The sequence below is a fragment of the Stegodyphus dumicola genome, chromosome X1, assembly GCF_044657685.1.
Source record: "Stegodyphus dumicola isolate Sdum_Otavi_A_Nest chromosome X1, ASM4465768v1".
NCBI classification, from domain to species: domain Eukaryota; kingdom Metazoa; phylum Arthropoda; class Arachnida; order Araneae; family Eresidae; genus Stegodyphus; species Stegodyphus dumicola.
The window spans coordinates 79382250-79404957 of record NC_140780.1 but is presented as its reverse complement, the minus strand read 5'-3'; the positions used below and the strand labels follow the sequence as shown (position 1 = coordinate 79404957).

Sequence of the window (22708 nt, the reverse complement as noted above, 5' to 3'; positions counted from 1 at the left end):
CAATTTTATTCTTTTGGTTTATGGCAAAAGTTCCATCCTTAAATCTTTCAATGTTTATGCCGAGGTAGTAAGTGACTTCTCCTAGGTTTTTGATTTCGAATTTAGCGTTCAATTGTTGGATTGTTTCCATTACATCTTCTTCTCTTTCACTTCCTACAAGCATATCATCTACATATAATATTATATATGTGAATTTTCCATTGATGTTTTTATAAAACAAGCATGGGTCTGCTTTACTTTGTTTAAATGACATGTATGGAAGTATTTTTCCAATTTTCAGATTCCAATCTCTAGCGGCTTGTTTTAAACCATATATAGATTTCTTCAGCTTGCAAACTTTATTTTCATTTCCAGCTTTTGAGTATCCTTCGGGTTGAGTCATGTAAATTTCTTCTTCTAGTTCTCCATGAAGGAAAGCTGTTTTGACATCGATATGTTTGACAGACATGTTTTTATACGAAGCTGCACATAGGAAGGCTCATAGCGTTGTGTATCTTACTACAGGAGCAAAGGTTTCATCATAGTCAGATCCAAACTTCTGGCTAAATCCTTTTGCAACTAATCTGGCTTTGTATCTTTCAATTTTTCCTTCTGCATTGAGCTTTGTCTTGAAAGACCATTTGCATCCTATTGGTTTTCTTCCTTTTGGTAAATCAACTAATTCCCAAGTGTTGTTTTCTTCTGGTGAATTAATTTCTTCTCGAACAGTTGTTAGCCATTTTCTTTTTTCACTTTCTTCCACACTTTGAATTTCCTTCCAAGTTTTGGGTTCGGAGGAGATTGGATATTTGGCATGGAATCTGTAGCGATCAGGAGGTTTACCTTTTGTGAGTCTGTTTGATCTTCTGACTTCCAAAGATTCTTCTTCGTGTTCTGATATTTCTTCCTCTTTGGGTTCTTCTATTTTTATTTCTTCCCGTTCTGGGCTTTCTTCCTTAGAATTTTCTTCATCCTGCTTTAAAGAGATGCTTACAGGCTCCTCAGTTCCAGTGTCTTCAATAAATCGTACAGATCGACTTATTATGATTTTCTCTCCAGGAATAAAATTCTGTAGCCTTTACTTCTGCTGTCGTAGCCGACGAGTATTTCTTCTATAGCAGTATCATCCAATTTACCTCTTTTAGATTTATGGATGTAAGCAAATGCCTTGCACCTGAAAGTCCTCAGATGAGAGAGGTTGGGTTTCTTGTTATTCCATAATTCGTATGGAGTTTTTGCATTTGGTTTTGTAGGCATAAGATTCTGTAAATAATTTGCAGTCAGCACTGCTTCGGCCCAGTATCTGTGAGGTTGACCTGAGTCAGCTAAAAGACATCTTGTTATCTCCATCAAAGACCTATTTTTGCGTTCACTTACTCCATTTTGTGCTGGACAATACGGTACAGTAAGCTGGTGATTTATACCATGTTTTATAAGATATTCTTCAAGTTCCTTACTTGTGTACTCACCACCGTTATCACTTCTTAGCGTTTTTACCTTTCTCCCGAATTTATTGTTTGTAAGAGCAATAAATTGTTTTAGTTTAGAAATTACTTCATTTTTCTTTTTCATTAGGTAAATCATTGTGAACCTGCTGTAATCATCAATAAAAGTTACGAAGTATAGGTATCCACTGACAGACGGTGTTTGTACTGGTCCTAAAACATCAGTGTGAACGAGTTCTAGCGGTTTAGATGCTCTGAATTTCGATTCTTTGGGATACGGAAAATCAGTTAGTTTATATTTTATGCACTGAATGCATTTGATATCATGTTTACAATTATCTAGTTTAATTCCTTCAGCGAGTTCTTTGTTTACAAGTTGCTTGATTGTGTCATTGTTTCTGTGGCCAAGGCGTCTATGCCAAAGTTGAACACAGTTCTCATTTTTGCACTGAAATGCTACGTGAACTGATGGTTCATTATTCCTGTCTATTGGTTTAATTTGGTACAGATTATTAGATGCATGACATCCTAGAATAATCTGATCTCCTTTCGCGATCATACATTTATTTCCTTCAAACAGAACCAAAAGTCCTTTTTCCGTTATTTTCTTAATTGAGATTAAATTCGTTTCTAATTCAGGAGCGTATAAAACTTCCGATAAGAGAACTTCAGTTATTTTTTGTTTAGCATTTAATGTTTTAAAACGGACAGTTCCTATCGCCATTGATTTAATACATTGCCCATTCGCAGTTATAATATCTGACGGATTTATGGGTTTACATTCCGTGAAATATTTCTTATTATTTACCAGGTGATTACTTGCTCTGCTGTCGAAAATAAAACTCTCGGATGATTGATGTGCGGTGTAGTTAATAGACAGAGCGACGCTGTCACATCTGAATACGATTTCCGGCGTTTTAATTTTTGTTTGTTGTTGATTCATCACGAGGTTCTTTGCTTGGCGAGCTTTAGAATCCGCGTATGTTTTCTTTGAGTTTTGGCGTAATTCATTTTTTGTTTTGATTTTAGATGATAACACTCTGATCTAAATTGGTTATTTTTATGACAATATGAGCAAAACTTTTCTCTCTTTGTCTTGTTTTGAAATGAGGCTTTAAATGCCTTTGAATCTGATGAATTATTTTCAACTCTCTTGTTAAATTCGTCAATTAATTTCCCTTTCAAGAATTCTGGATTTAGTTCCGATTCTGCTCTGGCTTCAAGAGCTGTAATGAGCGTATCGTAAGAACTAGGCATTGAACATGCCGAAACATGTTCGTCTTTCATGTTCTCACCTATTGATTTCAGTTTATCCACTAACTCCAGTAACGTATTTATATGTGTTTGCATATTTCCATCTTCTTCAAGCTTCAAACTGTAAAGCTTTCGCAAAAGAAATAGTTTGCTTGAAAGATTAGACCTTTCATGTACCTGCCTGAGCTTTTCCCAGGTGGCTTTAGCTGTAGTTTCATGTTTAATGTGAATTATTTGGCTGTCTTCGATAAATAAATTTATCATCGCACGACATTGCGGATCTCGTTTACTTCATTGTTCTGTAATGGGGCTAGGAGGTACATCTTCGACTACATCGTAAAGATCCTCCTTTATTAGTAGCATTTGCATTTTGAATTTCCATGTTGAGTAATTACTGGAATTCAGTTTTGCAATTTGCGTTTGACTTGAATTCAACATTTTTGTATCGTCGAAAAATTTATTTTCGGTTTTAATATGAAACCACAGATTAGCTTTTACAGTATTTTTTTCCTTTATTATTATTTAATTAGCTATGATCTTTTCATCAGTACTCATAATCTTTTGTTGTAAAACATTTATTAATACATGAAAAATAGATAAAATTCATTAGTATTCCAAATACATATTGAAAAAAGGGATTTATATCATAGAGAGTCTCATATCATTGTCCTTTCCTGAAGGAGTGAGAAAAGTAAAGTGTAAAAAAATAAGAGAGTTACACAGTTAACTCTTTTGCAGGGTTTCCAGTTCATACAGTTTATCGCGCTATTGGCGACAGTCCATCACTATATGCATACCAACACTTGAGACTCGAATTCTTTACTGGGATGTGTGATGTCTTAGCATCTCCATATCATTCTAATATCTTTCTTGTAAATGCTTCTTGGTGCAGAAGAGTGAGCCATCTTTCAAACGTTCAACTTGTAAACCAAGGAAACAATTTAACGTCATTACTCGGATGTTAAAATGTTGCTTGAGCTCGTCCATAAATGTGAAGAATGCTGCTTTGCCCTGAACAGCGACAGTGCCATCATCAACATAAATCGCCGTCCGCATCTTATGTCCATAATCATTTCGTATGAACAGGCAGTTGTCGGATTTACTTTGTATCATACCATGTTTCTTCAGCACGTCAGTAAACTTGGCATTCCGACATCGTCGTAATTTTAAGGATTGTACTAACACTGCCATATGGCTGGTTTTATTAAAATAATAACTTCATTGCAGTGATCTACAACCAAACCCACAGTATCTTATGATAAGTCTCACTAATTTTTTCAGATAAAATAAATATTCCTAAGCAACAGCGTTTTATCTAGCTAAATTTCTGCTGAAGAAAGGATGCACAATATCTTAGATATTGAGCTGTATTTTTCAGATGTTTTCAAAGGCTATAATTAAAGAATGAGACTCAATTAATCTGCCTTTTATTTTAACAGTTTGACACTGTTTGTTACCACATACAGTCCAAATTATTTCCGTTTTTCAGAGCCGTTAATGAATAGGCTGGTATCTAAAAGTGCATATGCTCAACACTAAAATATAAACATATTGCCCAAACAAATAGCTCATTAAAATGGTATACAGTAAAAAATCCAACTATCTGGGATTAACTAATTGGAATACATTAAAATTTTTGATGTATTACAAAAGTAAATCAGCAATTTACAAAGTCATCATAAAGCACTACTCAGAACATACAAAACCTGTTGCCAAACAGTTTGATTTAGGGCCAATAATGGATAAGCATGACACTATAAAACAATTGTAAGATCTCTACATGGTTTTTTTTAAACCCCCAAAAACGGGTTTACAATTGTCAAAAAGGTGGTTTAGTTTTTGGGAAAATGGATATGTGTTAACTGCTATTTATTGGTTTTCCTTTGCATATTGGGGGGAAAAAAAAAAAAAAAAGATGAAAATTTGCAACATACCTCAATTGAACAACATGCAGTAATCTACCATATTATGAAATGCTGGCATCAAGAAAAAGTGTGCTAATGGACATGCTATGAGATTTTGTTTGAAAACAGATTAATAACCTACACTGAAATGATAGGCCCATATTTGGAGGGTTTTCTGCGAACTTTCATGGTCTCAAAGATTTTTGTAATTAATTAAGATGTTTTAATTTCATATGTTTAAAGCATATATATATATGAAATGTAATTTCTCATACATTATTTGTTTTGTGCAGCCGGGGCAACAGGAATGAGACAAATTTTGGAATATAAAGTGGTAGGTTTATTTTAGCATCCATCTCACAAGCGTTCTCCTCGTACCTTGAGCAGAAGCCCTACTTATACATATGTGTACGTCACGAGGCTCCTCCAATCAGCGATATTAATTGAAATCACGAGGTGACGCTATCTTCTCATCAGGAGTGTTCTTAAGTACTTTATGTAATATGACAGATTTATGAGTTTGGCGGTTTGGCGGGCGCCAACAGGTTAATATATTTTATACTAAAGAAAGGATTTCGCCAAAATTTAGGAACAGGGATGCAATTTAGGTAGAGAATCGCCAACACATTATTAAGCAATATTAATAGAATTTAATTTAATCAATTGATTTAAAAATATCATTACATATATATATATCAGCTTTTATGTCTGAAGTGCGCTCCTTCCAAAACTTGCATAATTTTAAATGTAACTGCTCTGCAGCTACACTTAACATCTCATGTAATGTTAAATTTAACATCTTATATAATGTTAAATGTAAGTGTTTGATATTCAAGCTCATAACAAACAAGATGACTGGTTTCACAATTTTAAACCACAACTGGAATTTTCACTTATCTGGCAATTCACTATTTCCTGTGGTTTTCATAAATCATACTTTTACAATATAATGAAGCATTATCAGGTACTTTGGGTGTGCCCAAGATAGATCTGCAGAGAAATGCCTTTTTAAAACTTAACACTGTACAAACCTTCCACTGTAGAATATTCATATGCAACTTGCAGCTTTCTCAATTTACTGATGAATAAGCCAATCATTATTTTGATCAAGTTTTTAAAAGCTAATAGTAAATACAGGTCAAAATAAAGTTTTTTCCTTTAAATGTGGCTGTCTTCTGATCAGCAAAGTTCTACAGTGTACGATTTACACATTACCTTTGTTTCCTTATGTTCAGGCATTTTGGAGGTATAAAATCATAAAATGGCTTTGATCAGATCCCTCTAAGTTAAGCATAGCACATGAACAGAGGTTCAAATTATCTTTCTCACTTTTCAAGCAGAATTAAGGAGGTCTGCTTCCTTGACTGAGTTCAAGCTGGTGAAGGCTTGGGACCAAATTTCAGTTTTTGAATCTGCTCCTCCTCCCTAATATGGAACTGAGTGTGTAGGGCATGACCCCATAGTTGCATTCAGTGCAGAAGCAGGTATAATGTTTAGATAGTTATGTTGAGAATTTCTTTCTGATGTTAAGAAATGAGAAATCCGTAACTTTATAAATCTTCTTAATCACAGCAGGACTGATTATGAAACTACATCTTTCAATTCTCTGAGGGCAAAATCATTGAAAAAACATTTACGTGCTTACAAGGTAAGCAACACTCACCAATTGGCAATTTTTTCTGAAGATGGAAGGATGCACTTACAGGACTTAAAAGAGGTTTTCAAAACCTTATGAAGAGTAGGCCTAACAGTAAACCTAGAAATATGAGATTTTAGAAATAGGGAAGTGAAATTTTTTTGCCAAATTATAGGTTCTGGAAAGCATTCATTGAACACACAGAAAGTAGAACTTATGAAGAAGATGAATAGACCAACTACTAAAAAGGAAGTATGTGACATTTTTGGACTTGCAAGCTACTACTATGATTACATTCCAAATTTTTCCACTTTAAAGTTACCTTTGACAAACTTGAAGACAGCGTCCATTAACATCCCATGTGGCAATGAAGAAGAAACGGTTTTTCAGAAATTAAAGCAACATCTTTCTGATATGCCACTATTATTCAATCCAGTAGCAAATTAGCCTTTCCAATTACATAATGACACGTCGGTTACAGCAATTGGTACTTGTCTGTCTCAAACAGATGATCAAGGGAAGGGAGACCCTGTAGCATTTTTCAGCAGAAAACTAACACCTTGTTGTAGCATATTGTCTGTCTAATAACTGAGACAGATGCCTACAGTGTTTTGGCAGTTCTTCAGGAGCTTGATACATGAATTTTGGAAGCTGAAGTCCAGGTTGTATCTGGCCATAATCCTCTTACACATGTAATGCAAATTCAACCCTATGCAGCAAAGCTCCTGTGTTGGCCATTCACTTTACAAAGGTACAGTGCAAAGATTTTATCAAATGCAAAATTCCATCGTCACACTTTCATAATACTTTTGAGCAACATTATTGTAGTTTGTGTATACATTCTATGAATGTATTTCAGTGGCATACATCACCTATTCTTTTTTTGCTACTTTTATTCCACTTCAAATAAATTTAAACCAGTAATATGAACAGGTTTGGGACCAGTTCAGTGCAAAGTAACAATTTACAAACATAAGTCAATCCAATGTATTCTCAATTTAGCAAGGCCAGTATATGTGTCATCTATAAATGAATTCAATGGCAAAATTTCCTGGACACAATGGAAATTTCAAAAGACTTGTGGTCTCAAGACAAAAGTAGTATTTTTTCTCGCAAACAAAATTAAGGTTAAGCCAGAAAATGCTGAAGTGGCAATAGCGAAATGGGGAAAAGGCGACACAATTGCAATGTTTACAATATCTTAATGAACTTTCACAAGTTAGACTTATTGAGAATTGTTCCTGCTTGATGAATTTTGTCAGTTGAAAATGGAACGCAATGAAACAGTAGTGCAGTACATAGCCAAAACTGAAAATCATGATCATCAAATCAAAGATTTTGGTAAAGTGATGTAACTGTAATTAAGAAAATTTTTGGAACATTTAACACTAAAATATAGAAATTTCAGGCAAGCCTGATTACCTACCGATGATAGTAAAGAAAACTTTTAAAATCTGACTGCAAGACTCATCGATGAAGTCTGCACCTTCTTTGTGTGTTCATATTAAATGAACACACAAAGAAAGTGCAATATAAATATATTCTGTGTGTTCATATTAAATGTTGTTATATCTGCCATAAGAAAGAACATTATTCTTGAGAATGCCATTCCAAAACAAGGGGAAAACTGGAGTTCCAGAAAGAATTACAATAAATTACAGTGCATTTAGAAGCGAAATAGAGAAAACCGTAAAAAGAAAAAAATGAACAGTATTTATGGGGGGAACAGTGGGGCAATGATGCTGATACGACCTACAATCTCAGCTAGAGCAAACTGTGACATTAATTATTCTCTAGTAACTAATGATACTTGCCATCTTGTTGAACACACAGATGCTGATTTTGCTAATAATGAGGCCACAAGAAAACCCAACTTCTGGTTATGCATTTGAACTTAAAAATGGTCCAGTAATTTGGTGTAGTCAAAAGCAATTAATTGTTTCTACCTTTACCACTGAGCCTGAATATGTTGCACCTTCAAGTGCACTGAAAGAAGTATTGTGGTTAGTAATCTGAACAGATTTCTTAACAAAAATACAACATCATGGAAATGCAAATGCTTTATCCAGATTACCCAACAATGACTCGGTGATTGGGTAGCCTCACATTATTTTTATTATTACTGTATACAAAAAAAGTTATATATGGATACGCCTTTATAATTCTTGGGAATTACTGTCAGAGATTTATGAACGATTACCTTGGTAACTAAATGCTACTGACTATTCTGTGTGTTCATATTAAATGTTGTTTTTTGAATTTCTGAATTTTATCATGTTATCATGTAAGTGTTGAATACACAATGGATTATATATATGTGATCTTGCATACTCCAGTAAAATGGTATTCTAGGCAGGATTTTTGTAAGTGTGTGCAAGAGTACAAGCGGGGGAAGTTCAAGATTTGATTCTGTGTATGGTTTCTGAGGAGACAAACACTTCCCAAGGATAGATGGGTAAGAATTAATAACGTGCCAAGAAAAAGAGAAGTTTTGTCAAATGGTGGACATAAAACTCCACCAAAAGAACAGTTAAATTAGAGTAGGACTTGAGGAAAGCTGTGCGTAGTGAGAAGGGCAACATGTCTGCCAATGTTTTAATATGTAAGAATTATTTACATTTTGTGCCAATGTCATGAATAAAAATATACTCATGAAGACAATTATCTTCCTTCAGTCTTGTGGATTGACTCACTTCATTTACTAGTCACTTCATGTTTCCACAACATAAAGTGAGGAAGCCAGTGTGACCAAAGTGATCAAAGCATTCTGTGTGTTTGATCAAATTATCAGTGAGTTCATTAAACTTGTACTATCGCCAAGCATAATGTCACCATCAAAGGTTACCATGTCCTTTGGTGTTCGATTACTAATATTTTTTTTAATGTTTAGACATTGCTGTATGAGTCATTTCTCAGGCTGCTGTGTATCGACTGTCATGTGGTGATGAAAGCAAATAATAAATAATGATTTGGCAGGTTGGCATCATGGATATAAACTATTCAACAGGTGTAAAATTAATGAGGTTTTAATGTAAAGTGTTTCAGTTAGAGATGTATTGCATGCCAGGCAAAAAGGTGGCTATTGAGGGAAGTTATTGATCATACAGATTTATGCTAGTGAAGGACTGTTTCTTCAGTATGGAGGTACTTTTTTAGTGCTGAAGTGAAATTAAGAGCCGGGATTCTCCACATTTTACTGTGAAAAAATATTAAATGCACATCACAAAACATACAAAAAAATTTCAAAAAAAAAAAAAAAAGGGGGGGGAATTGCTGGTGATCCAGAGGTCCAGATTTTAGTTCATTCTGGATACCTGGTTTCCTAGATACAGCATGCAATTATTACACAAAGTAATTAAAAAAAAGTGCCCACCTTTATTGATGAAGCATTCCCATAAAGGACACAAAGTGATTCATGCACTGGGAGGTGATGGAATGCTAGTATAACTACCAACTACCCTAACACAGGCATGATGCGCACATCCAGCAACTGCAGCTCGTCCATTGTCAAAGAGAATTGAAGATACCAAAGCCATTCATTCATTGTTGGTTGCTGTATGACTTTGAAGTGGCACATTAACAGCTGCATCAAGTTGTCAAATGCATCCGGCATTTGGGAAGGATGCCATGAATGAATGAACTGCCAGGCATTGGTTCTAAAGATAGAGCAAGGTTGGCCAACAAGGAAACTGTGGAACAACTTTTTGTCATTTCTGTCTTGGCACTCAACATATCTGTATTTGATTAAATGCTTATGAGTAATGAAAAAAAGGCCCAGTATGACATTTCCAAGCATAAAAGACATTGACTGTCACCATGTGACTCTATTCCTCCCTCCTCAAGACCACCTCTGAACCCACACAAGCTCATGCTCTGTGTCTGATGGCCTAGTTGCCAAGTGGTACATTACAAGCTACCACCAGAGGCACACTATCAGCAAGGACCTGCATTTGCAGCACTTGCAATAGGTGTAACATGCATTGCAGCATAAGGAACACTGAGACACTGAAAACACTGAGAAACCTAATCCGATCTCACATTGAATTCGCTACAATCAATAACAGCACTAAGAAAACAACTGGATTAATAAACTTTCTAATCATGCATGGGAACATTCTGGTAATTTTTTTAATTTTGAGAGTTTTCTGGAAAGCAAAAGCCATTATGAGATATCTATTCATTAAATGTGCCTGCTCTTGTATTTTAACTTTTCCAGCACAGCTTTCTCTTCAAATAAGTTTCGTGCTGCATTGCACGTGGACATAAAACAATTTTAATTACAAATTCTTCTAAAAATAGCTAAATAAATACAAAATCCGTAACAATATAAACAATTTCACAAGAATGGGTAAGACTTCTATTTCATTAAATAAGGTTTTAATCTCAACAACCAAATTATACAAACATGACAGGCATATTTTTATGAATGATATATTAAACTTGGAAAAAATATTTAACTGTATAAACCTAGTATAAATAAAAAATAATTTCCAATCCTTTTACATAACGTCATTTTTAAAAAGGAATGTTGTTATCACAACTGAAAATACTGCATTGCTATCAACAAAACAAAATACAGTAGAAAGTCTGTAATCCGGACTCGTCGGGACTTCGGCGATTCCAGATTATAGATCATCAATTTAAATCTAGTAAGATGGCATGCAAAAACTATACAATTCAAAATATGAAATCATAATTTATGAAATAAAGAGCAATTATTTTAGCCTAGCTTATACCGTCCGTTATACATTAAACGCGCATGCGTAAAGCATACAAAAGGAAAAAAGTTTGTGGCTTTCAGGTCAGGATGATAGATCATTCCGGATAATGGATGTCCGGATTACGGACTTTGTACTGTATATGTCTTCCTAGTTTTAAAGAAAAGAAAAAAATACCTGAAAAAATCTGCAAGGAATGTCCTATACACCAAAGGGGTGAATATAGTGAAATATACATATGCTGTAACATCAACAACACTGCAAAATAAAGGAATATTATGACAACATATTACTGTAATAGAATTATAAAGAACTTTTCAATAACAAGAAATACTTTAAAATGTTATAAAAGAAGGTTACATCTACCAACCTTGGAAAATGCTTACAAGTAAAATTTCATATGGGCAGTAGATGCAGAACTTCATTCCAATGCAACATGATCATTTTAATACACATACGTACAAGTAAATTTTCAGATAAAAAATTCGTCACATTTAAACAAAAACGTACGTTTCACTAGTAAATAAATGCACACCATTATCTAATAACTGATTTGAAATTCATATACTAAATTTAAGAATACTGATTCCAAAGTTGACATTAAAAGACTATAAAAATATCACTCAAGTGAATTGCAGTAACTCTTCCTGGTATGGTTCTTTGTTAAGTTAATTATGGTACAGTTGACCATACGTCTCAAATTTTCAGTCTCTGTGCCGATTTTTTACAACTCGTTTTTTGGTCCCGAAATTATAGCATTTGTTCTGAAAAACAGTAGTGTAATTATGTAAAAGTTTAAATGCATATACTATCTGTTTAAGTAGTATAGATTGCAAATTGATACTACAAGCATAAGGATATGCATGCCATACTGACCACATAAACAGGGGATTTCCCACCTAGCATTTACCTTACAAAAATTGCAGGGCAGTCAATGGTGCATTATGTACGTGTTCAATGGTGTATTACATACATTAATGTGTATCATTCCCTTACACAATATCACACATTATCTAAAAGCAATTCTTTTGATTCTAAAAGTAATTCTTTAAAAATAATTCATTTGCTCAAATTTCACTGTAGATAAATCCATCTAAAATCATCATTCTTTTGTCACCTTTAAATCATAAAACTTTAACTCAATCATCACTTTGATTCTGCATAAGAATAAAAGTTTTTTTTAAAAATAAGAAACTATGAGGTGCAATGACACTTCTCATTTGGCAATGACATATATTTTTTAATTATCGATGTTGCATTACGTACGTGTTAAGGATATACTTTAGGATATATTTAGGATATATTTTATTGCAGTTTAATTTAATTTACTATTTATTTTTATCAATAATTTTTTTTGAATGGGTTCAAAAAGAAATAAAGTGTACATTTAATGAAAACCTGTAAAAGGAATACCAGTTTATTGAAAAAACTGTAAGAGATTCCAATGTACATTGCAATACATATTTTCCAAAATTTTCAATAAGCCATGAAGGGCGTACAGATATTAAAGTTCATATAAATAATAATAAACATAAAATGTCAAACACTGCTGCCGCATCTAGCTCAAAATTAAGGAATTTCTCCAAACAGGAGAAAATGTGTAATAAGGAACAAGAGTTAGCTGCAGTAGAAGGTACTTTTGCATACCATACAAGGCTGCCACAACCATAGCCTTAGCTCTATGGATTGCACATCCAAGCTGCTTCAAATGGCATTTGAGCCTAAATTTATATGTGTGCTAATCAAGGCCGAAGCAATAATAATAAATGTTTCTATGTCTTATACTTTAAGAGCTTTGCACAATGATTTGAAAAAGTGTTGATTTGTTTCATTCTTAACTATTTAAAGAGCATCGGTATATAAAATATACCAGTTATTTTTTAATCACCTAAAAAATTGTACTTTATTTTACACAAAAATTAACACATAAACACTCATGGTTATTGAAAGGAGGGAAAATATTTCTAAGTCCAGTCTTAGATGCAAACCAAAATTCATCCAAAAGTTGAAATGAACAAAAAGACATATTAAAACCTATATTTATAAAAAATAAAAAAGTGGACCTTAACGGTCCTCGATAATCTAAATCATGTGTGTGGAGGGGGGCGATTCTTGGTATTATAGCATGAAGCATGGTTTTTTTTATATATTATCTACAAAATAAAATATAATAACTTGTAACCAATCCTTTAATATACTCTGCTGCTAATATAAACTATTGAACTAACTGTAACAACAAGGGTGCCCTCTGGTAAGTAGCCAGAGAAGGACTTCAGTAAAAGCCAAGTGTTTAACCTGATTGGTTGTTTCACTTTTGCTCTGTAATTTTCTTAAAGTTAAATGTAATGTCCGTGTGTAACTTAAACCTGTTAATATATAATTGTTACTCTATAAAGAACTCTTATATGACCCTATACAACATGACACGTTATCAGCTTAAAAAATGAAATATACTTTTTCAGCTGAGTTATGGTGACCCAGTTTTCAGTTTTTTTAAATTTTTCGGCTGAGTTTGTATTAGCAAAAGCACTATCTGTCAATCTGTCTCCGACAGAGGAGAACGTTGATGGTTAGCCGCATGCACACCAGGCGCGGCTCTGAGTCGTTTGTGAGAAACTGTATCTTTTTTATTTGTTTAATTGCTTTTATATATCATTTCAGATTTATTGCACTTTTGAATAGAACATGTGGCAGCAATTAGATTATTCTTCAGTTTTATGCATTGTTGTTAAATGAGCTTAGCGCCAGAGTTTCACTATGGCAAATAAATATAATGAAATTTAAAGAGTGTGTTATTTCTAGAATGCGTGTGGTATTATTTTATTGTGCTTTATAAGCTATCGACAGGAAGCAGAATAATTCAATTCAGGCTGAGTTACATCTCCTAACATTATACTAGTTCAGTTACAGCATGATACGGTTTTCATGGGTTGCTAAATTTTTTCATAAAATAATAATATTGAGTTTAAATCAATTTCAAAAGCTTTTTACTCATATTTTACATAAGTATGTTTAGCTGGGTTGCATCATCAAAGTGCATAAACAAATAAATTTTATTTTTAAAATTTTAAATTTCCAGCAGAATTAAAAAAGTTTTTGTCTTTAGACTTGCATAACTATATTGCATAACCCACCTCTATAGATGCACATCAAAAGTATGCAAAATTAATTTTAAAAATAAAAAATTAACAATTGGCAGCCACCTAGAACAAAATGTCTTAAGAGATGCAGCGGTATAAAATACATATCAGCTCTCAAAAATTCAGGATTTCGCTCTAGATTTTTTTAAAATTTCAATTTTGTGTTCTTAGGGTCCACATGCAAAATTTTACCACAATTTAAATTCTTTTATATACCGCCTTCAAAGGGTTAATGTGACCTTTTAATTACCTTTTAATGTGACTTCTGACTACATTAAAAAAATAGCAGAATTGTTTGCTTCTCATAGATGATGAATGTATATCATGCTTGAAATCGGTATTTTTATATAAAATCTAAGTTAAGAAATATTTTTATTATTTACAGAATGAGAAAATTATGTCAGTGTTTTTAACACCTTAAAAGGATTCAGGCTCAACTGTGCTCTGCATTTAGAATGGCTCCTTACTCACTTCCTCTGTAATAGTTTAATGTTTCAAAAGTACACAAAACTATTTCATGAATGTAATGGAAAGAATTTTGGATTTAAAATTATGAAAACTGAGATATTATGCTAACCTTTTAATCCATTTTCACGTAAAACTATCTTTTACAGTATACACTGTCTTACACTAATTTAGACACATGCTATAAAACCAAAATATGCTCACAAGTAATTCACAAGTAATGCTCACAAGTGATAATACTAATTCACAAGTAAGTCAGTGCCATTCTCTTCAAAATAAAGACAGATTTCTAAGCTCTTTGATATTTTTGAAGTACATGTGGATAATGCTCCCACTTCTGACACTGAATCATACATTTTTTGGGGATAGGAGGGCACTATAATTTTAAGGCACAAAAACTTATCAGAGTGAGGCTTTTTTCACTTAATCAGAATTCTATGATGTAAAAAGGAACATTTAAAATCTGTCCTTTGAACACTCACAGTGATATGTTTAACACTTATATTTGAAAAGCCAACCTATTTCAATTCAAAAGCAATTTTGTTTGGACCAGTAACAATAGGTTATTTTTTAATAACTTTATTCACAGATTTTTCATCCTTTTCTCATTTTCAAGTCTAATGGTAACTCTACAGGAACCATCGACAAAGTAGACTTTGATTAACCCTTTAACGCGAGCTATATTACTTTTATACTTTTTTTAACTAAAAACTCTAGAAATTGAATATTATGATCCTAGAGACAAATAACATATGAATTTAAAAAAAATCTACTCCTGCCGATTGCTCTGTGGGTGGTGGTCGCACTGTGACTTTGAAAATTACTGTGGTAGTAGGGGGGAAAATTTACCTTTTTTCGTGTGCGTTTCTATTAAATGATGAAATTTACAAATTAAAAAAAATGTACATAAGAACTGCATTATATGTAAATTTTTTACATTATTTTACAAAGTAAATCATCAAAAAAAATTTTAAAATAAATGTATGTTATTTTTCTATAGCAGTGAAAATCTAAGGACATTCAGATAAATCGATATAAAAACTCAATAAAGTAAGGCTAAAAAAAAACAGTATTTTTTATTTTTAATTTAGAACACCTTTTTTTTTTTTTTTTTTTTTTTTTGTGACACTGTTAAAAGCATGTTTTGTCATTTGGGACATGCATAGACCTACATTTCGCATATGTATCTTGTTCTATGAGGTTTCTTCCTTGTGCTACAAAATGTACACTGCTTGATATACTGCCTTCTAAATTTCACTAGTTATTTAGTTTGTTTTATGTCCAGAATTATTTAGTTTGTTTTCATCTGGCACATGAGATTTATGGTTTTTTATGTTAATGGGGAGGGGGCTTGGTCTTTGGCTTTGATACGGATCATTTGTTTCCCATTCATATTTATTTTATTCGTATTTCATCCCAAAATATTAAAAAAACATTTCTAATTTAAATAAAACACGATTTCCATTTTTAATTATAGCAAAGTATATTTACATTAAATTTAAACCACATCAAATAATTTATAAAATCACAATACTAGCTTGGGAAACAAGTGTGTTGAGGTCAGAGAAAAATCTCTGGAAAAGAAAGACCTTTTCACTGGGCAGGTGCATGTATTGTTTAGTCATAAAACAACTTTGTGGTTTCAAAGCCCCTTATCTATATCCAGATAAAAATAAACATTCCTATTTCCTCTAGAGGATTGTGACACAATGCTTTAATGGTGCAGTGGTCGTGCCCTGAAACCACAAAGCAAATGCCATAAATATAGATAGGTTTTTTTTAATATATGCAGTTTAATTATTGCAATTTTTTTATTGTTCACGATAGAAATCATGATGTGCAATGAATAACTTTTGAAATTTAAAGTTGTTTATATTAATAAAAGGAAGTTATTTTGTCTCATTGAAAATGAATTTTAAAAGGCATCCGATTTGAAGTACTAAGACTTAAAACGTATGATTCTGCAATCATTTTGTGTTATTTAGAGGAAAAGATCAGTAATCAATTGATTTTCACTGAAATTTTCGGAAAGAAGAAGAGAAAAAAATTTGAAAATTTGTGGTTTCAGAGCATGACCACCGCACATCAAAGGGTTAAAGGAATAGATTTACTATTTCATACCAATTTAGTGATATTTAAGTCAATGACTTGCTAAGGCAAAAGCATCCAGTTTGTATTTACTTCCAGTATAACAATCAGCAGAATTTTACTCTCTTTCTCCATATTATTCAGTCTTGTTATTTGGTTTTTGGAGGTAGTAGATTTAGCAATATCTGGCAAATCCAGTCATATATTATCAGCATTTTTAACAAGGAAAGTGAATTTGTTAGGTAGCTAAATATGATCATAGTCCAAGAACCTTTTGGTTCTCCTAGTGTGTTGGATCTGGAGGCACTTGCATTTGCCTCTACTAGAGTATCATTTTCATTTATTGAACAATTTGAGTCAGGTTTTTTTTTTTTTTTTTTTTTTTTTTATTCAGGGTCTAGAGAGGTAACTGGATGATTACATGATGATGTTAATGAAGAACAACATAATCAACCTTTGGTTTCATTTTGCAAGTTGATTACGTAAAATTAATTTTAGTAAACATATCATTTTTATGTTAATTCATTCCCATTTGGAATCACATGTTGCTGTTAGAGAGGCAAGGAGGAAAGAGAGCAACAAAGGGCATATGTGCTTTCACATCCTTGATTGTAAGTTTTAAAGCTATGCAGTTGAATTTCTATGACATGTGCAAGGAAAATATTCTACACTGGTAATATCCAATTCTCATGTCTCTTCAATCTGTACAAAAGAAGCCCATGACATAGAACAACACACAATAAAGCTACATACAGAATCAATTAATTTTCAGTAAATGAAAGAGAATTGTTTGGTGAGTTTCCATGCATGAAAAAAATATTGAGAAACAAAATTTGAAATGTAGAGTGATTACACTATCAAAGAAAAATGGCATTAAATATTACAAAACAAGAGATATACTCTGGGGATATGAAATGTCTAGCCATAGACTGAAAGAAAAATGAATTTTAGGTCTTCGCATAAGAAGGTACGAGAATTTTTTTAACAGACCCAGAAATCAAACAATTACTTTGATGTAGTTATTATAAACTTCGACTATTCCATATTTGCAAAAGACATTAAACATATTTTAATAAAGGAATATTCAGCAAAATACATCTCTCACTTCTCCAAGCAAGTAAATTTACAGTTTCCTGAGTAATGTATTTTGGGAAAAAACAAAATTATTTTGACTCTTTTTGTTCTTACTTTTACTATATTTTTAACTAGTGCAGACTTTAACTGTTATACCTATTAACTAATATCAAATCCCAATAATGCAAAACATTTTTTGAAAACAGAATTAAAAAATTACCATAATCCATATTCTTCCTTATAATATAGCAGTCCACTTCCAACTGTCTGCGATATATTTAGTATATCAAGGAATAATATATACCAATAAAAGGATGGTTTGGCTGCAATAAAAATTACACAATTTTAAACATCCATTTTTGATACATAAAAAATACAAAATGCTACAATTAATTAAATCTCAAAAAACAGAAACAATCTTTTATACAATATAATGACATAAAAACTAAAATATTTCGTAAATGTTAATTAAGGAAAATAGAAGAGTTTTTGACTTACATGGAAGAGCAAGCCTATCCCGCAGCTTAGTCCAAGGTAAAATTAGAACAGTCATATATACCTGCATAAGAAGTAGAGCAATGCACAATCATTCAGAAGGGTTAGATGTATGCTTAATGAAAAGAAAACACAGAAACTAAGAAGGAGGAGTATTCTAAATGCATGTGTATAGTAGTAAATTACAACAATTATTGCAGCTGACTGCCATGCCAAGATGTACCGATATACGAGATTTTCAACTATTTAACAGAAGAAAAATTTGGTTTAAACAAACATTAAAATACAGCTTCCCCCCTAAAAAAGCAATATTTGATAATAAAAGAATCAAAATTTATCTACCCAAATGTATTTTTGACTATTTCCAGCCCTCTTACTTTTTGATTAACTTCAAAGTACTATATTTAAAAGCAATAAATGAACTGCTTTTCATTTACCCAAAAGCATTTCATTGCTTCTTTCACTAATATAAAAAGTAAAATTTTGGGAATTTGAAATCATGTAGTGGAAATATCACTTGAATTCCAAATGCAGAAATTTTGATTTAAGTCTACCTAGCAGACAATACTGAAAGCACAAGCAATGATGAGCCCAGCTCAATTGCTGACAATAGTAGAGGTTTTGAAGATGACTCATAAGATTATACTAGTAGTACACTAGGTGGCCCAAGAAGCAGAGAAAGAAGAATGTTCACAATTAGTACAAAGAAATATAAATGCTCGCAGTGGCAAATGACACCAGAAGCAAACATCAGTAAAAGATTTTCGAGTGAAAAATTTCACCTTTCACCATGATTTTTTGATTAAAATAATCCTGAAGTCATTTACTTTTGGCCAATTTCAGTTACAGAAAGTGACTCTTAACTTCTGAGCTTTCTTCATTTAAGAGACAAGTGTATACTTAACACTAAAAACTGTAATGATGAGAAAAGTACACTGACATACATTTAACATGAATGAATGCAGCACGCATAACACTCTTAAAACACGAGTACCTCGAATTGTAAAAAGTGTAAAATATTCCAATATAAATTTGGATATTATTTTATGAAGCATTGCTGATGCAGTGGTAATGGTAGTGGAATTTCTGGCACAAAATATTAAAGGTTATATGCGATGAAACCATGTCAGATACTGCCCAACTTAAAATCAGGCACAAGCACTGTTTATAGTCAACCACAAGTTTAAAAACATGACCCTCGTAAAATTGAGGATATGATAAATTCTGAGACAAAAAATTAATTATCTAAAACTCATATAATTTCAGATGCAAAGCAGAACTAAAACAAAAAAGTATGAGATACATCAAAATATCAAGGAACAACATCAAAGCAAATCTCTTTCAGGTTCTGAAACAAATTGTCAAGAGGAAAGGAATTATTACTTAAATACTTCAACCAAAGTCTGTTAAAATGTGAATAAGCAATTAAAAAGTAATGCATGGACAGAACACTATTACATTTTGAGCACACAGGTTTACTCTCGGCCTTCGAAAGGTAAATGTGCGTGACTCGAGAGTGACCAATTGTTAAAGGGGTTAATGCTTCCTTCCTGCAGTTTCTAGTGGCCTTCAGAAACTGGTCCTTCTAGAATATCTTCTATTTATTTATGATCCTTTACATGAATGTCATATTAATATCATTGTAGGGGACAAGCTGATTCAATAAACAACTGCAGACTTCAGAATGGTGTCTGCCAGCTTGTTTCCTTTCATGCCTAAATGTCCAGAGACCCACCCAACAGTGAAAAATCTTATATCCCATCAATCTTTCATTTTTGGTGTACTCTTATAATGTCAACTACTAGAGGATTCCAGGTGTCAGAAAGACCTTCTAAAGCTTTTAAAGCACTAAATGGGTCGGTGTAAATTACAAACTTTTCTGGCATAAAGAAGAATCTAAATGCAAAATAGACAGCAATTAATTCAGCACCAAACACAGTGCAGGCATTGTGCTGTCGTTTGACCACAGTTTGATTTCTGGTTACAAATGACATTTCTACATGACCAGCAATTTTGAACCATCTTTATATATCGAAATATAATGTATTTGTGCCTGTGCTAAAAAAAAGTTCCATGTAAATTATCTTGTTAGCTTTTCCCTTATCAAGACGTTGAAACACATCCAGATGCTCAATTTTTAATTATCTCAAGGTGAGATTTCTAGATGCTTTACTGGATGGACTCTCAGATCAGACAAGCAGTACTTTTCTACTGATAGTTCAATTATTTCAAAGAACGGAGATATGAAAAAAGGTCTTGTTGCAAATAAAAGGTTGTAACAATAATCAAGCCAACAGATATCAAGAGAATGAGCAGATTATGACAATATACTGAAATACAGATAAAGAGATAATTATTTGTGCTTTAACTGAAGTGATGATTCGTAACAACCAGCATGCAGGTTCTGGATGGGAGATATTCTGAAGGCTCCAGAACAATTTCTCAGAGACTGATGATGATGAACAGGGTGAAGTTTCAATAAAATGGACCCCCAAGCACATGCATAAACAATTGAGGCATAGTATAATCTGGAGCTGACAAACATTCTGAACAATGCTCTCCTCCTCAAGAGCTGTTTACTAAGACTTTAACCTTTTTCCGGGGGCTGGGACACATGTGTCCCATACTAAGGATACAGCAACTGGGGGCTCGGGACAGTTTGCCATTGGTGGCAGGGGTAGGAATTCTAGCACTTGAGGCTTGATGACTATTTTATGACACCCGGGAGAGTGTGTTCTTTTGTGGGATTCCGCTAATGGATTGGGAAAAATTGTCTGTGTTTTAAACTCACATGGCTTGTTTGCAAATTCGGCATCTTCCAGGAAATATTTTGCTGAGAAAATAAAAAGAACAGTTTTCGAATATCATGAGTTTGCGTTTTAAGGTTTTTTCCTGTAGAAATATGGCTTGGAGGTCAAGTATCAAAGAAATTTTATTTTCGGAAGCTCGGCTGCTAAAATTATTTGGAAATTATTTTAAAATATTGAATGTATTTAAAATTGCATAATTTTTTCAGTTATTTCTAATTAAATTCTTTTTAATTTGGTTTCAATTCGAATTTGAAACTGTCATTTTATTCTTTTCATAAGTATTTTTATCACTTTATTCCAATTTTTAGTATAAGGCAGTGTAGTAATATAAATATTTCAGGTAATGAAAATTAATTTTAATGTTATTTCTAAATGACATGCATTCCACAACTACCGCTCACATGAGTGAAATTTTGGTTTGTTATGTTCTAAATGATAACTAGCGGCGGAGCGAATAATATTCCTTTAACAATGAACGGATTGACTGCATGAATGTTTCTTGTTCTCTCACATATGTAAAGGGTATATCAGCCAATTTCCTTTGAACGCCCTTCACGAAAGCCCCTTTTACTTAGTTAGATAACACTTTATGTAATTAGCCAAATAAAAATAAAATTATATTCGAAATAAGAAAGCTAAACTTATGAGCATTTCATAACTATGTTTAGAAACCCTTCCTTTTATGAATCATTTTAATGACAAAATGAATTTTAATTGTGCGACAAATGAAATACGAATTTTTATTAAAGCAGTTATTATGGAACATTTTCAAATTCAAAATTAAAAAAAGTTTCACAACTTATTAATTTATCTTTTGTTATATGATTTGCACCTATAATGTCATAGCTATATCAATTTGTTCAGAAATTAGATACGTTAGTTTAGGTTAATTGAATATGGGAAAGCACACGAAGGCTGCCTACCTAAAGGAAAGCATGCTTTCGTGGAGAACTTTTAGGAGAAATTGGCTCGTATTCATGTTTCACATGGGGTAAACAACGAAAACCAACCATGCGGCCACCTCGATCGCCTGACATTGAACCTATGTCTAACTACCAGCATTCAACGGCCTTAACCTCTCAGTAACTTGTAGTGTTCAGAAAGTAATTAATTTTACGTGAGAATCGTGTTTTGGAGGGAATCAACAAGATATTCGAATACTAAGCATGTATACAGGAATTCAGATGTGTACTATTTTTTAGTTCCCTGAATTTAATCCTCAGTGTGAATCTTCATTAACATTGATTAATTCAGTACAAATCTTCATTCTCAGCTTTATACTTCCATAGAAAGCAACAGTAAATAGCTTGAGATCTAAAAATTTCGCATAGCAGTTTAATACCTCAAAGGCGATTTTAGCATTCTGAAAATGTAGATCATAAAAAAACTGAAGAAATATTTCGCCATTCCACAAAGATGTTTACATTTTGAAATTTCAATGCATTCCTGTATATGCAATTTTGCATTCAAAGAAAAAATGGAGTAGCAATATAAATCATTGAACAACTGTTTCCTATCTAAGGTAAAAGTAGTATCTTATATCTCTAAGTGATAAAACTAAATTTTTGAATACATTAAAACTCAACAAAGATTTTATTTTCTAAAGCTCCAGGGTGTGCATCTGCATTTCTTTCTTGAACCAAAAACTATGAAGCGATTAAATAAATTAAACATCTTATATCCCTGATGTAAAGGCAGAT

The 22708-nt window shown here is 32.7% G+C and overlaps 1 protein-coding gene across 4 annotated transcripts in view; it reads right to left on the bottom strand.

Moving 5' to 3' along the window:
- Positions 1-22708, bottom strand: part of LOC118202712 (transmembrane protein adipocyte-associated 1-like) — a 130880-nt gene that overhangs the window by 9801 nt on the left and 98371 nt on the right. For all 4 annotated transcript variants that reach the window (XM_035374898.2, XM_035374899.2, XM_035374900.2 and 1 more), the window contains 3 exons: positions 18202-18262; positions 17924-18026; positions 11114-11194 (listed from right to left, as the gene is read on the bottom strand). In XM_035374898.2, the coding sequence (XP_035230789.1) occupies positions 11114-11194; positions 17924-18026; positions 18202-18262 (245 nt within the window). The remainder of the gene's footprint in view (positions 1-11113; positions 11195-17923; positions 18027-18201; positions 18263-22708) is intronic.